The sequence below is a fragment of the Pelodiscus sinensis genome, chromosome 1 (genome assembly GCF_052426305.1).
Source record: "Pelodiscus sinensis isolate ZL-2025 chromosome 1, ASM5242630v1, whole genome shotgun sequence".
NCBI classification, from domain to species: domain Eukaryota; kingdom Metazoa; phylum Chordata; order Testudines; family Trionychidae; genus Pelodiscus; species Pelodiscus sinensis.
Window position 1 is genome coordinate 315217458 of NC_143052.1, and position 14454 is coordinate 315231911.

General features: G+C 42.5%; 1 protein-coding gene across 5 annotated transcripts in view; it reads left to right on the forward strand.

Moving 5' to 3' along the window:
- Window positions 1-14454, forward strand: part of CPAP (centrosome assembly and centriole elongation protein) — a 33539-nt gene that overhangs the window by 5253 nt on the left and 13832 nt on the right. For 4 of the 5 annotated variants that reach the window (XM_089775617.1, XM_089775619.1, XM_089775618.1 and 1 more), the window contains 6 exons: window positions 1565-1712; window positions 3271-3376; window positions 3664-5284; window positions 6279-6411; window positions 12042-12207; window positions 13299-13562. In XM_089775617.1, coding sequence (XP_089631743.1) covers window positions 1565-1712; window positions 3271-3376; window positions 3664-5284; window positions 6279-6411; window positions 12042-12207; window positions 13299-13562 — 2438 coding nt within the window. The remainder of the gene's footprint in view (window positions 1-1564; window positions 1713-3270; window positions 3377-3663; window positions 5285-6278; window positions 6412-12041; window positions 12208-13298; window positions 13563-14454) is intronic. The other variant, XM_089775616.1, reaches the window with a different exon arrangement.

Here is a 14454-nt window from a genome sequence, read left to right on the forward strand (position 1 = left end):
TATGTTCAAAAAAGCTAATTTGAGCACTGCATGTATCAACAGGAACACTGAAGAAGAGGAGGGGGAGTTACATTATCTCTTTATATGGCAATTGTGTGACCACTGCTGGAATTCTTTGTCCAGTTCTGGTGGCAAGAAGTCAAGAAGAAGGTTGAAAAAAAGAGGGGTTTCAGAGAAGAGCCAGAATGATTGAGATTGGAAAATGTCATATTATAATGATCTCAAGTACAGGTTGCACCTCTATAAACTCAAATGCTCTGGTCTAGCAACATCCATGGTCCCTAAGGATCAGAAAGTACTGGTGTGCTGCAGGGATTAGGGGGCTGGGAACCGGGGACAATGTGCAGTCAAGGTGGGCTGAGGTCGAGGGGGGGGGGAGACCAGAAATGATCTATCCTGGTCTTCCAAAATCCCTCATCCGGGACCAGTCAGGTCCCGAGCGTGCTGGACCAGAGAGGTCCAACCTGTAGCTCAATTTAGTTTATCAAAGAGATGGTTAAGGGGTGATTTGAGCTGAGCAAGTCCAGAAGTACCTATATGGAGGATAAGAATTTAATAATAGAGGGTTTTTCAAACTGATAGACAAAGTTCTAATAGAATCTAATGGCTAGAAGCTGAAGCTAGACAAATTCGAAATAAAAATAAAGTGCACATTTTTAAATGACCCTAAATATCCATTGAAACAGCTACCAAGAGTTGTGGTGGATTTTCCATCACTGGAAATCTTTAATTCAAGATTGGATGTTGTTCTAAAAGACAAACAGGACTTTAGGGAAGTCTCATGTTAGCGTTCCCTCTTTAACTTTTTATGTCCACGTGCAGAATGACTTTTAATATGTGCACAAATATGGAGGTGATGTATAACAGCAAAAATAATTCAGCACACTGACAGTGTGTGGTGGGGGTGGGACCGAAATGTTGGAGTTTAGAAGGGGGCTCAGAGCAGGGGCAGAGGATTGGGTGTGGGCTCTGGGGTGCAGGCTGACCTAGGGAGAGAGAACTACTCCATCCCCTCTCACTGCAACAGCTTGGCGCCAGGTGAGAGGTGCCTCTCCATGGCCACTGTTGCTCCAGCAGGCACTGCCCAGGGATGGCCACCTGTTCCTCCGGCAAGGAAGATCCAAGCTAGGCTGCGTGGGGACCAGGGAAAGGGGGTACCTTTGCCCTGGCAGTGACAGCTTGAGCGCCTCCAGATCGGGTGCCTTGGCCAGAGGGAAGGCACCCTAGCCCCAACATGGAGCTGCTGCAGTAGGGGGAGAGGTGTTTCTGCCCTGGCTGCAGCAATTCGGTGCTGGGGCTGGTGGGCAGCAGTGGCACTCTACAGCCACCCTTCATGGGGCTTATTAGGCAGCTGCCTAGCCAGGCAGCTGCCTAGCCACGCAGTTGAGAGGGAACTTAGGTTCCATAGCTTTGTGTTAACCGGGTAAGACTACGTAACAGGAGTCCTTTCTGATTTCATAATCTGTGAATTGCATCTGACTATCATTCCTGGTTTTTAAAATAGAAGCTGAAAACTGGTTTCACGTTAGCAGGAAAAAAAGAGACATTTCTAACATTTTTGTAGGGGAAAGCACTTGGTGTCCAAAACAAAAGATAGAAAAGTCTGTTGGAGGTGAAGACAGTGACACTGATCATTTACGTTCAAGAAAGGTAGATTTTTCTGAAAGTCCCAATGGAAGAAAATGCTTACAAGCAGCTAACATAGAGGAAAGGTAAATATAAACTTGTGTACAATAGCTCTCTCCATTCGGTAAAGTTCTTTTTTGACATAAGACTTTCTGAAAAGTGTTTAAAATTATAATATTTATGTTTAGAGTAGCACCTAGAAGCCTCAACCAAGATGGACTCCCATTGCAAAAGACGTAATACAGAGATATAGCAAAGGAAATCCCTGCCCTAAATGCTTATGGTGTGAAAGGTGTGGCATAACAGATGGCTGAAATAAATTATCTTGGGGGATAATGTTTAGCATAGCTTTATTATGTGAGTAAATATAGTTGTAATAAGCCAATCAATTAGTAGTAATCACAACTTTCCCTGATATAGCCATTATCAGCTATCTCTGCCATAATGAGTACAGAAAAGGGCTGAGTCTGAAAGAGATGTGGAAGAGGATAAGGCTTGTTTTATTTTTAGAAGGAATCTCTCATGTAGGGGTAGTAGGGGAGAAAGAATGATGGCGTTTGTGGGGAGAAATGGATATATGGGTGGCAAAGACCGGTGTCACTGATGAAGCTAAACTAAAAGGAACATAGGGTTAAGTAGAACAGGGTTAAATTGTGAATGTCATTGCAAAACAGATTTCTTGTCCCTGCTTTCAATGAAAGAGGAAGGATTATGTAGTCAGAATGACAGGCTAGAAAGATGACCTTAACAGGAGAAATTTGAGTGACTTATACAAATTGGAGGATTGGGCCACAAGAAATCTGATGAGGTTCAACAAGGACAAGTGCAGAGTCCTGCACTTGAGACGAAAGAATCCCAAGCATAGTTACAAGCTGAGGACCAACCAGTTAAGTAGTAGTTCTGCAAAAAAGGACCTGGGGGTTACAGTGGATGAGAAGCTGGATATGAGTCAACAGTGTGCCCTTGTAGCCAAGAAGGCTAATAGCGTATTAGGTTGCATTAAGAGGAGCATTGCCAGCAGATCCAGAGATGTCATTATTCCCCTTTATTCGGCTTTGGTGAGGCCACATCTGGAGTATTGTGTCCAGTTCTGGGCCCCCCACTACAAAAAGGATGTGGACGCATTGGAGAGGGTCCAGCGGAGTGCAACCAAAATGATTAGGGGCTGGAGCATATGACTTATGAGGAGAGGCTGAGGGAGTTGGGTCTGTTTAGTCTGCACAAGTGAAGAGTGAGGGGGGATTCGATAGCAGCCTTCAACTTCCTTGAAGGGAGGCTACAAAGAGGATGGAGAGAGGCTGTTCTCAGTAGTGACAGATGTTAGAACAAGGAGCAATGGTCTCAAGTTGTGGTGGGAGAGGTCCAGGTTGGATATTAGGAAAAACTGTTTCACTAGGAGGGTAGTGAAGCACTGGAATGGGTTACCTAGGGAAGTAGTGGAGTCTCCATCCCTAGAGGTGTTTAAGTCTCGGCTTGACAAAGCCCTGGCCGGGTTGATTTAGTTGGGATTGGTCCTGCCTAGAGCAGGTGGCTGGACTTGATGACCTTCTGAGGTCTCTTCCAGCTCTATGATTCTATGAAATGTATGGCAAACAATTATTTAACTTTATCATTACAATTTATAATTAAAAAAAATTCTACTAGGCCTATTAAAGCTGGGATTCAGGAGAGGAAACAAACATTTGAAGAATTCCTTGAAGAACAGATACGACTTGAAGACCAGCGCCTGAAGCAAAAAGAGGCACAACAGGTTAATTACTATAAACACTACAGTTATTTATATACTTTCCCAAAATGTATTAGAAACTTTACAAAGGAGAGAAGACAGACCCCTGCCCTTACGAGTTATAACTTTATATATGCAATATACAAGTTCAAAACTAATTATTCCTTTTTAAGATTCTGGCCTGCCTTAAAACTATGTTGAGACAAGTATTGTATAACCGTACATATTAGTAAGCCTTACTTAAATAAGTCTAAGTATATAATGGAAATTTTAATGTTGTCCTTTTATTTTTATTTTTATTTTTTTTAAAGGAAGTAAGTAGGTCATCCTTTCAGAAACCACTGACAAAACGACCTTTTCTGAAACGAGGAGAAGGCTTAACTAGATTCACTAATGCCAAATCTAAAGTAAGTAAGTATAAAGAATGCAAGCCGATAACTCTCACTACTTCGGAGGACAGACATGTTGTTAAAGTGGACAGACCACAAATACAACGGAAAACTGCACCTTTCAGCAAGGAACAGGTTTCTGGGAATTTTGCTATGCCCTCTAAAAATAGTAATCGAACTGCTAAATCAACAAATGATTTGGTCTTCCCTGTTCAGAGGGCCATGGTACTCAAGAATCATAATGGAAAAAGTATAGCAGCATCAACAGCAAGACTGCAGACTGAGAAGAATATTGATGGGCAGCTCAGAGACTCTCTCAGATCAGAAATTAATAGCAAACTTGAAAATAAAGAAAATATAATGGAATTTGCAAGGCCTGCTGAAATTGGCAGTAAGTTCACAAACAAATTTTCAGATCTAGAAAAACCTCAGTTGCCCATAGCTCTTTCTAAATGTTGCCCTGTAAATGATTCAGAACTTTCTTTTGAACTTTCATTCCAAAATAAGTTGGAAAACTGGGAAAAAGAAAAGGAAAAAGAAAACATAGAATTAGATGAGTTTTTGTTTCTAGAACAGGCTGCTGATGAAATCTCTTTTTCAAGTAATTCCTCATTTGTACAAAGGATTTTGGATCGAGATGAGCAAATTTCAAAAGGCCGTAGAATGTCTTCTACCCCTGTCAAAGCAATGCAGCAGATGAATGCACTGGATATTATAAGTAACAAAAATAAAAGAGAAATAATCTTACAAGGAAATAAAAGTCACAGGGCAGTTACACATGCAGTCTTGGATTCAAGGGCGTCTATTAGATTAAAGGACCAATTCACTAAAACAGATAGTAAAATGTCTCAGGTTTTTTCCACTGCAGCAACTCCAACTTTAAAAAGCACTGAATGGGATGTAAATGAAGATAAGGATGATGGAAGCAGTGTCATTACTACAGAGTCTGAGGAAGAACTTGAGACCACCTTAAAATGTGCAACTGAAGATGCTAAAAAGTTCATTTTGAGCATCAGAGAAGAAAATCCAGAATTTTGTGATTGCACCGGACCAGTCAAAGACCTCAGCAAAGAAAGCAAAAGTAGGGATGTTGATCTTGACTTATCAGACAAAGATTATAGCAGTGATGAATCCAATGTGCTACCAAGTCAGAGCAATAGCAAAGTGTCTGACTTGCAAATAAGTGTTTCATGTGCAAATAGGAATAAGGTTGAGTTTGATGATGAAAGAACATGGACTGACCTTGAAGAAAATGAGATTCAGCGTGAAGTACTCCAAAATGATATCATTAAAGTACCTCCACAAACTGACTCTTGTAATAAAAATGAAATGGCTGCCTCAGATAAAACAATAAAGAGGAAGGTTGCTTCAATAAAGAAGGGAGATGATTTGCCCAAACAGTGTGTGACAGATGGTGATGCAAATGCACCTCCCACATCGGACCTCATGATGAAACTCTTTCCTTCGCTGAAACCAAAAGAGAAGCCAGACTGTCCTGCAAGCCATGAAACCAAATCAAATATAGGAAAAGAAGAACCAGGAGGTAAGAGAATAGTATTTATAGACACACTCCACTGTAAACTGACATTAGATGTTTTAAAAACAAGCAATAAAATAATAGAAAGGAATGAAAAAATTGCAGTTGCTGTTAGTTATCAATCATGTGAATGTAAATTTAGAGTATGCTAATATAAACTGTTGCTGGAATTGCATGGATCTCCACAATAATCTTTGAGCAATGTTTCCTTTTGGTACCCCAAATAGGAAGTGGTTGAGAGATACCACCACTTGCTTTTTTTTTTTTTTTTTTTTTTTTTTTTAAACTTCTACACTTTAAACTTCCAGTCAAGAAGATCCTAACAGCCTATGGGTGTTTTTGAGCCTTACTTACATGTACAAAGCCTAGACTCAGCCTGGATCAATAGACTTGAATTGGCTTCCAAGTCAAAGCAGCAATTTCAAACCGCTGTCTATACAGCTATTTTTTTTTAGAGCATTAGTGCATGCCTAAATCTGTCAACCTGGGTTGGGAGGCTTACTGTTCTTTGTCGGGTAGATGTACCCATCGAGGCTGAGCCAAGTTCACCAACCCAGAGCGTGAACAATCATATTTCAAACATCTGCTCAGTGTATTTTGAAGTTGGTCTTTTTTTTTCTGACTTGAATGGGCAGAGTTTATCTTATTTAACTAAATGGGTACAGTTTTGAAGTGCCTGGTCGTCTCTTTCGTCTCCAGTATGAACCTTGATTTACTTCCTCAAAATAAAGTAGTTCTCATCAGACTAATTCAGATTTAAATTTGTATTTCTTGCATACCCTGTTGTCCCTGTGTAACAAATATATTCAAAACTTGAGATGAACAAGCAGCACAGATTGCTTTGAGAAGGACTGACTTATCACCTACTGTATTATTTGGAGACTAGTTATTTATTCCTTAGATCAGCTGATGAGGTATACACTAAATTTGTCAGGTGTTAATGATTTCAACATTCTCTGTATGAATGTCTGTTTACTTGGCTATCCCCATTGCTTGATAGGAGACATTGTTCGATCCCGGATGCTAAGAGAGAAGCTTGTTGAGTTGGAAACAGAAATTGAAAGGTTCAGAGCTGAAAATGCATCTCTAACCAAACTCCGTGAAGAGCGAGAGAGCTCCTTAGAAAATCTCAGGTAATTTTTCAATGGGAACATTTCAGTGTGTTTTATTTGTTTAGTAAGTACATTTCCTTAATCTTTAGTTAAAGCTATTTTATAAATAGATAAATGAGCAAATCTGCATGTAAGCACACCAGTATTGGGTAGTAGTAAATATTGCAGAGATACTTTGGGGATGAACAAATTTGCTGATGCTCTGAGCTGCATATGAAAATCTTCAATAGTTTGAGAGTTGGATTACTAGGGAGTTCTGCCCTGCAGCAGAATGGTGGGGCTCAAAGCTTCAGCTGCATGGGAGGCACTGCCGGTGTTTCGGGTTTCAGGAAGAATGAAACTGCAATCCTAAGTGTTGGCAGGCTTATGTAGGACTGAAGCTCCTAGACTCTTGCTCCACTGCATAGAAATCCCTGGCTCCATCCCCCTACTTCAGCGCAGGAGCCCTAAGCTCCACTCCATTCCCCCACCTCAGTCTAGTAGGTAGAGGGTGGAACGAGTGCGAGCGGCTATAATAGCCTCACATGGCTTGTGAACCAGTTGAACTATCTCTGATATTTAGTACACAGGTAGGTAATGGAAATCTCTCAGAATATAATACAGCAATGGTCACGAACCAGTCCATCGTGATCAACTGGTTGATCTCAGAGGCACTGACAATTGATCTTGACACAGTCAGTGTTACCAGCCTGTTCTCCTCTTTCCCCTCCCACGCTCCCTCTCACTTGTAACAAGGAGCCTGCACTAGTGTTACAGCCTCCTGCCCTTCACAAAATTGGAGCCAGCACTAGCTTCCTGTAGGGGGGAGGGGAGGTCCAGCTTGTTAGGAAGTGTGCACACTGCTCCTCCCCTCCCCACAGCAGCACACGTGCTTCCTTATTTTCTCTTCCTTCCTCTCTGCTCTGGGGAGGTAGGGTCAGGAAGGGAGGTGAGGCTAACATGGTGGCAGAGGAGCCAGACTTTGAGCAGCTGGATTACTTAAAGGAATGGCACATGCACTTCTTCCAGTGCTGCCTGCAGATCCTGCCCAAGAGATACTCGGTCTTGGAGACCCCCAGGTACTGGCCAAGCTGCTCCTGCCTCCTTTACCCTGGCTAGAGACCCACCAGAACCCTGCTCCTATGCCCTGTCCCCTGGCCATACACCTACCCCCAGCTTGCTCCTGCACCCTACCTCCCACCCAGATTCTGTACCACCATGCCTATTCCACTCACTCGCAGCTCTGTCCTGCACACTGGACCCCTCATTTTTGGCCCCAATCCAGAATTTAGGGGGGCCCACAAAATCCACTAACTCTGGAACCTCAGAATAATTAATATGGCTGAGACCTTGAACCCCAGTCCTACCTTCATTTCTCCCCTGTCTCGCCCCCATGGGGCTGGAGTGCCAGGGGAGTGAGGTGTCTCAGTTGGGGCTACATCAGTGAGGGTTGGGTTTTTGTTGGAGGGGTTGCCTTTTTTGCATCTCACTTGTGTGCTACCTGACTGATTTTTTTTTTCTGTGGGTCAGTAGCCCTGACCCAAAAAAGGTTCTCCGCTCCTCCCATAAATAAATACAATGTTGAAACCTTTTGTGTTGGACATAGTATTTTATTTAAAAATGAAGCCTGGCCAACCAGCCAGATGGGGGCTTAAGAATTGAAACATTCCTGCACTCCTCACACCCAACACTGAGCCCCTCATAAACCTGAACCCCTTTCCTTGAACCCCTCACATCCCCAAACTCCTGCACCCCCCACATCCACAGTCTTCTGCCACAACACTCCTGCATCATCCACAAACTGCAAACCTGAGCCCATCAAACACCCAACCCCCCTGCCCTGAGTCCCTCAGACAGCCCAACTCAAACTCCTGCACCCCCACATCCAGAAGCCTGCAGCTTGCTCAGCTCCCCAACCCTCCACCTGATCCCAACACTATCGAGCATGGAGCCCCCTTGAGTCAGCATTCCTTGTACTCAAATTCCCTTCCAGAGCTTGTACCTCTCACCCCTTCATACCTCCTGCCTCAACCCAGTGAGCGTGAGTAAGGGCTGGGGACAGGAAGTGATGAAAAGGAGGGGAATGGAGAAGGCAGGGCCTCAAGGAAGGGATGGGGTAGATCTTGGCTTGCCTTGACATTTAAAAAGTGATCTTGGGTGTAAAAAGGTTGGAGACCTCTGTAATACAGTGTAGTTTTAGATCTTTTTTTGGTCACAATAGGAAATTTAAATATTCAAAATGCAATAGATTAAACTGCATAATTATCACTCAAGTTGCTACTCTAGAAAATGAATCAAAACAATTTTAAAGCTATACCAGCATGCTCAGTGTGAAAGTTCTTATGGCTGCAAGACCTTGAAAAACATCTCTTTATAGATTGAGGCTCATTTATAACTTTTAAAAAAAGAATAAAATCTGCTTTCCCAGGCTTCTTGCTTTTTACCTGGTGTTTTGCTAAAAGATGACTATGTTGCTGTCTTTTTGATCAGATATTGTTCCTGGAAATATTTTCCTGGGCATGTGTGTGCTGGAAAAGGGTAGCTTTAGGGATGAGGAAGGAGAAGAAATGCCTTGTATTGGATGATAACATGTTATGTTGGGGAAAAATCAACATGGTTTCTGTAAAGGGAAATCATGCCTCACTAATGTACTAGTATTCTCGGAGGGGGTTAACAAGCATGTGGACAGGGGGATCCAGTGGATCTAGTATACCTAAATTTCCCAAAAACCTTTGACATGATCACTCACCAAAGGCTCTAAAGCAAGATAAGTTGTTATGGGATAAGAATGAAGGTCCTTTCATGAACTGATAACTGATTACCAGATAGGAAACAAAAAAATAGGAATAAATGGTCAGTTTTCAGAATGGAGAGGGGTAACTAGTGGTGTCCCACAGGAGTCTGGACTAGGCCCAATTCTATTCAACATATTCATAAATAATCTGGAAAAAGAGGTAAACTGAGCTGGCAAAATTTGCAGATGATACTAAACTGCTCAAAATAGTTAAACCCAAAGTCAACTGTGAAGAGCATCAAAAGGGTCTCTCAAAACTAGATGACTGGGCAATAAAATGGCAAATTAATTTTAATGTTGATAAATGCAAAGTAATGCATATTGGCATAATCCCAACTATACATAAAAAGTGATGGGGCTCTAAATTAGCTATTACTATTCAAGTGAGAGATCTTGAAGTCATTGTGGATAGTTGTCTGAAAACATCCTATGTGCTGCAGCAGTCAAAAAAGCAAACAATGTTGGGAATCATTAAAAAGGGTTAGAGAATAAGACAGAGAATATCTTATGCTCATATATAAATCCATGGTATGGCCACATCTTGAATACTGCTTGCAGATGTGGCCGCTTCATTTAAAAAAAGATACCTTGGCTTCTGTCATGAACAGGAGGAGTGCTGACCAGCACCCAGTGACTAAGGGGTCAACTCAGGTATCTAGTAAAGGTGTTGGCCAGGGGGCTGATAGAGCCAATTGATAGAGGCTTGAAATTTGAATTGGATATAGTTTCCCTGCCCACTTTCTTTGTGTGGGAGGGTTAACACCAGTAGTTGAGACACACACAATGATTTAAACTCAGGCAGGACTACCATGCCCCCCTCCCCCCCCAATGGAATTCAGGGCATGGGAGTGGACTAAACAAAGAGAAAATTAGAAGTGAGTACCAGGGAAATGTGAGTCCATCACATTCAGGATAATTTTTCTTTATTTTGTGGTTTGGTTTGAACTGCTGTGTATCTATGCCTTCCCATCTCCTTTACCATCTAAGTATTGGGCCAGAGATGTTCTCTGATTTTTTAAAATTTGTTTTCCTTAGTTCTGTACATCTAGCAATCAAGTATGCTTATCTTTTGTATTGTAATAAAAATAACTTACTTTAAGGTGGTGATTTGATTTTTGTGTCCTGGAAGGTCTGTCTGCATGTCTCTGACTGAGGGGTCAGCTACCTCAGACTGCAGACTAACAGTGAATGAGAGGTTTATAAAATCATGACCAGTGTGGAGAAAGTAGATGAGGAAAAATTATTTACTTGTTCCCATAATGCAAGAACTAGGGGTCACGAAATGAATTAAGTAACTGGTTTAAAACAAACAAAAGGAGGTATTTCTTCACACAATATACGCTCAAACTGTGGAACTCCTTGTCAGAGGATGTTACGAAAGCCAGGATTTTTCACAGGTTTAAAAAAAAAAAACTAGATAAATTCATCGAGAATAGGTCCATCAATTGCTGCTAGCAAGGATGGGTAGGAATGGTGTCCCTAGCCTCTGTTTGTCAGAAGCAGGGGTGGGTAATAGGGGAGGGATCACTTGATGACTACGGCTATGTCTACACTAGCGTGTTCTCATGCAAAAACTCTTGCGGAAGAGTTCTTGTGTAAAAACTCTTCCAGGAGAGAGTGTCTACGCTGGCACGTACTTTTGCGCAAGAGCATCCATGCCAGTGTAGATGCTCTCTTGCGCAAGAAAGCTCTGATGGCCATTTTAACCATAGGGCTTTCTTGTGAAAGAAATTCATGTTGCCTGTCTACACTGGCCTCTTGTACAAGAACAGTTGCGCAAGAGGGCTTCTTCCTGAGCAGAAGCATCATAGTTCTTGCACAAGAAGCACTGATTTCATACATTAGAACGTCAGTGTTCTTGAGCAAGAACTCGTGGCCAGTGTAGACAGGCCGCTTTTACGCAAGATCACACCAATGTAGACACAGTCTACCTGTTCTGTTAATTCCTTCATGGGCACTTGGCATTAGCCACTGTTGGAAGATAGGATACTGGACTAGATGGACCTTTGGTCTGGCCCAGTTTGGCTGTTCTTGTGTTCTTATGATCCATTTTGGCAACTAAGGAATTGTATTTGCACTCTCTGAAAAGAGTTCCTGTTCAATTCCTAATCAAAACAACAGTAAACACGGAGGGGATTCTTATTCTTGGGAACTGCAAAGAGATTATTCTTAAAACTCCAGCAGTGGCAGTCAGGACATTCTTCTGTCTATATATACACACTGGACCTCTCTGGTCCGGCATCACGGGGACCTGACAGGTCCCAAACAAGAGAATTTGCTGGACCAGGGGAGGTCTTCTGCCAGTGGCCCCAAGCCTATCATCTGCTGCTGGCAGGCTGCCCCAGAAGGCAACCATACCTCTCTCCCCACCCCCAACCTAGCTGGGTTGCTTGCCCGGCTACTGCTGGCTCCCTGGGTGGCACAGGCTCTGACTTCTGCCGCAGGGCTCTGTTCCTATGCAGCCGGGAGCAGTCATGGGCCTGGGGCTTTGACCCCATTCCTGCGCAGCCCCAGCTCTGGCCCTGCACAGCCAGGGGAAGCTGCAGGGCTCTGAGCCCCTGTACTAGCTCTGGGCTCCTGGGGGCTGCTGGAGAGTTCTAGCCTTAGTCCTGTGCTGCCCCCAGCTGGGCTGCTAACTCTGATGTCCTGCCTGGCTGGCCGGCCTGCCTACTTAGGTTATGGGTCTCTCTGCTCCAGGAGCATCCGTAGTCCTGCTGGACCAGAGAGTCCCAGATTTTGGAGGTATAACCTGTGGATTTTGAATTATTGAGAAGTAAAATTATAATTGTTAATTTCCTCTTTTAAACAACAAAAGATACATTCTTCAGACTTGAAGTTGTTCTGTTCCAGAACAGTAAGCAACTGTGTGTAATTTCAGGCGAGAAATAGCAGACTTTGAACAGCAGAAAACAAAAGAATTGGCTCGGATAGAAGAAGTAAAAAAGGAAGAAATGAGAAAACTGCAAAAAGAGCGTAAAATTTTTGAAAAATATGCCACAGCAGCTAGAGCAATGCCAGATAAAAAGGAACGTGATGAAATTCAGGTAAGAAAAATCTAAATTGTTTCACTGTTTACAGTGAACTTCCAAAGTGCACAATTGTGAAAAGCGGAATCCATAGAGTCTGTTAATTGAAGGGGGTTGATAAGAAAGAATATATAACCCAACTAGACCAAAGTATCTGGCATCCATCAGTTCCCATTCTGAAAATCAAAGGCTTTGCATAATTGTCATTTTGCTTAAAAAAACCCAACAACCAAACAACCCACTACTGAAGAATGTTGTCCTTATGTCAGACCCCATACCAAAAAAGATACAGAATGGCACTAACAAATAACATGACATCAGAGCAATAAACTTAAATCAAATTATAAAATATTACTGTAATATCTATGTTGCAAACAAATGCATTTACCATAGTGAACTGAATGGAATTTGTATCAAGCATTATTCTATCCATAAACTGTGCTTATTATGCAGTGATTATCTGATAACAGATGTTGTTTATAAGGTATCTTATGCATAAAGATGCATTTCCATTGTGTTTAATTATGTTGCTGTGAACAAGATAAGATTTGTTAGACTCTGCTAGGGTGTATAGCACTTATTGTTGCTAAAATACAGTTTATTGTAATCTTGGTATCATATGGCTATCTTATTTTCTGTCAGAATTTTAGATTTCCTTTTTAATATCTTACTATAGTTATTGTTGGCTAATTCAAGCTAAATTAAACCAGTAAACACTAGGGTTGCCAGGCTGCCTCCGTATTGAGTCAGACAGCCCAGGATTTTTGCCTCCTGGTTGGGAAAAAATCCGAAAGTACTAGACATTTTAGGTGCCTGGTATTTTCTGAATTTTTTTACCGGACAGGAGGCAAAAAATATCAAACTGTTCAGTTCAATACCGGACACCTGGCAACCTTATTCATTACTAATACAAAGTAACTCCTGTCTTTAGGGAAAAAAAACCCACTTCCTGCCCTTCATACAAAGAATACTTCACTTGTTTTGGGTCACTGACTTCTGTGCTGTCATGGCTAATGAAATATTTCTATTTTCTTTAGTCTGTGTTTTAATACAAGTCAGTCATTTTCTGCTGTATCCTCTTACAAACAATTGATGCTTATTTTTCTAAGGCTTTAAAACAGAAGCTTGCAGACTTGCAGGAAGACTTAAAGAGAAAAGAGGCAAAATGGTCAACTACTCATGGTCGTCTTAGAAACCAGATAGAAACCTTAACAAAGGAGAACACTGAGTTAAGGGAAGAGATCAAAATCATGGAAAGATTTCGTTTAGAAGTTTGGAAGAAAGCAGAAGCTTCTGAAAGCAGCAGGAAAGCTGAAAGTTCTGGAATTAATTTGAAGAGAGCTGAGTCTATAGTACGTTGTGCTTGTTTTGAGGTATTTTAAGCTGATTTTGCAGATAAGAGTTGAGTTTTGGCCATTGATGGTTTTTCAGTTGGTACTCAGGATCAGCTGAATGTTTCGTTTAATTTAATTTAATGGAGCTATATTGGTATTTATAAGACATAGTACAGTAAAACTCTGATGGTCCGGCATCTGACGGTCCGGCACTCCTGATGGTCTGGCACCATCAGGAACCCCGAAGTGCTCTGGGCAGCTGGACCATTGGAGCTGCTCTGCCCCCAGCTTTCCCTATTCAGCCGCTGCTAAAACTGACCAGCGGCTGAATCGGGGAAGCCGGAGGCAGAGCAGCTGGGGCACTGCTGGGTAGGTCCCCTAGCGCTGCCCCTCGGGGCTGCGGGACCAACCGGGCAGCACCCCAGGTGTCCCTGGAGTCAGCCGCTGGTCAGTTTCAGCAGCGGCTGAATCGGTGACGCCTGGGGCAGAGCCGGACTATTGGAAGGGGGGGCTATGAGGGGTCTGGGGTGGCATTCCCCCCCCACCCAGACCCCTCATAGCCCCCTCTTCCGATAGTCCGGCATATCTGATAATCCGGCACCCCCTGGGTCTCAAAGGTGCCGGATTATCGGAAGTTTACTGTACACTGCTGTTGACTTCTACTGCCCCTATAAACCTGGATCTTCACTGTGTGCATGGTGCCATGCTCTCCAGGATCTTGCTCACGCAAACAGAGTTATTTTGGAGGCCTACAGGGAAATCAGTTGAAATTAATTTGGTACCTTTGCACTCTAAGTATTAGCTAATGAAACCAGCAAGTCTTCACTGAATGATTTCACAGACTATTAAAACTTAACCTAATGTAAGGGTGAGTATATTTATCCCTGTTTAACTACACCACAGTAATTGTGGGGTTGTGCATGGTAAGGAA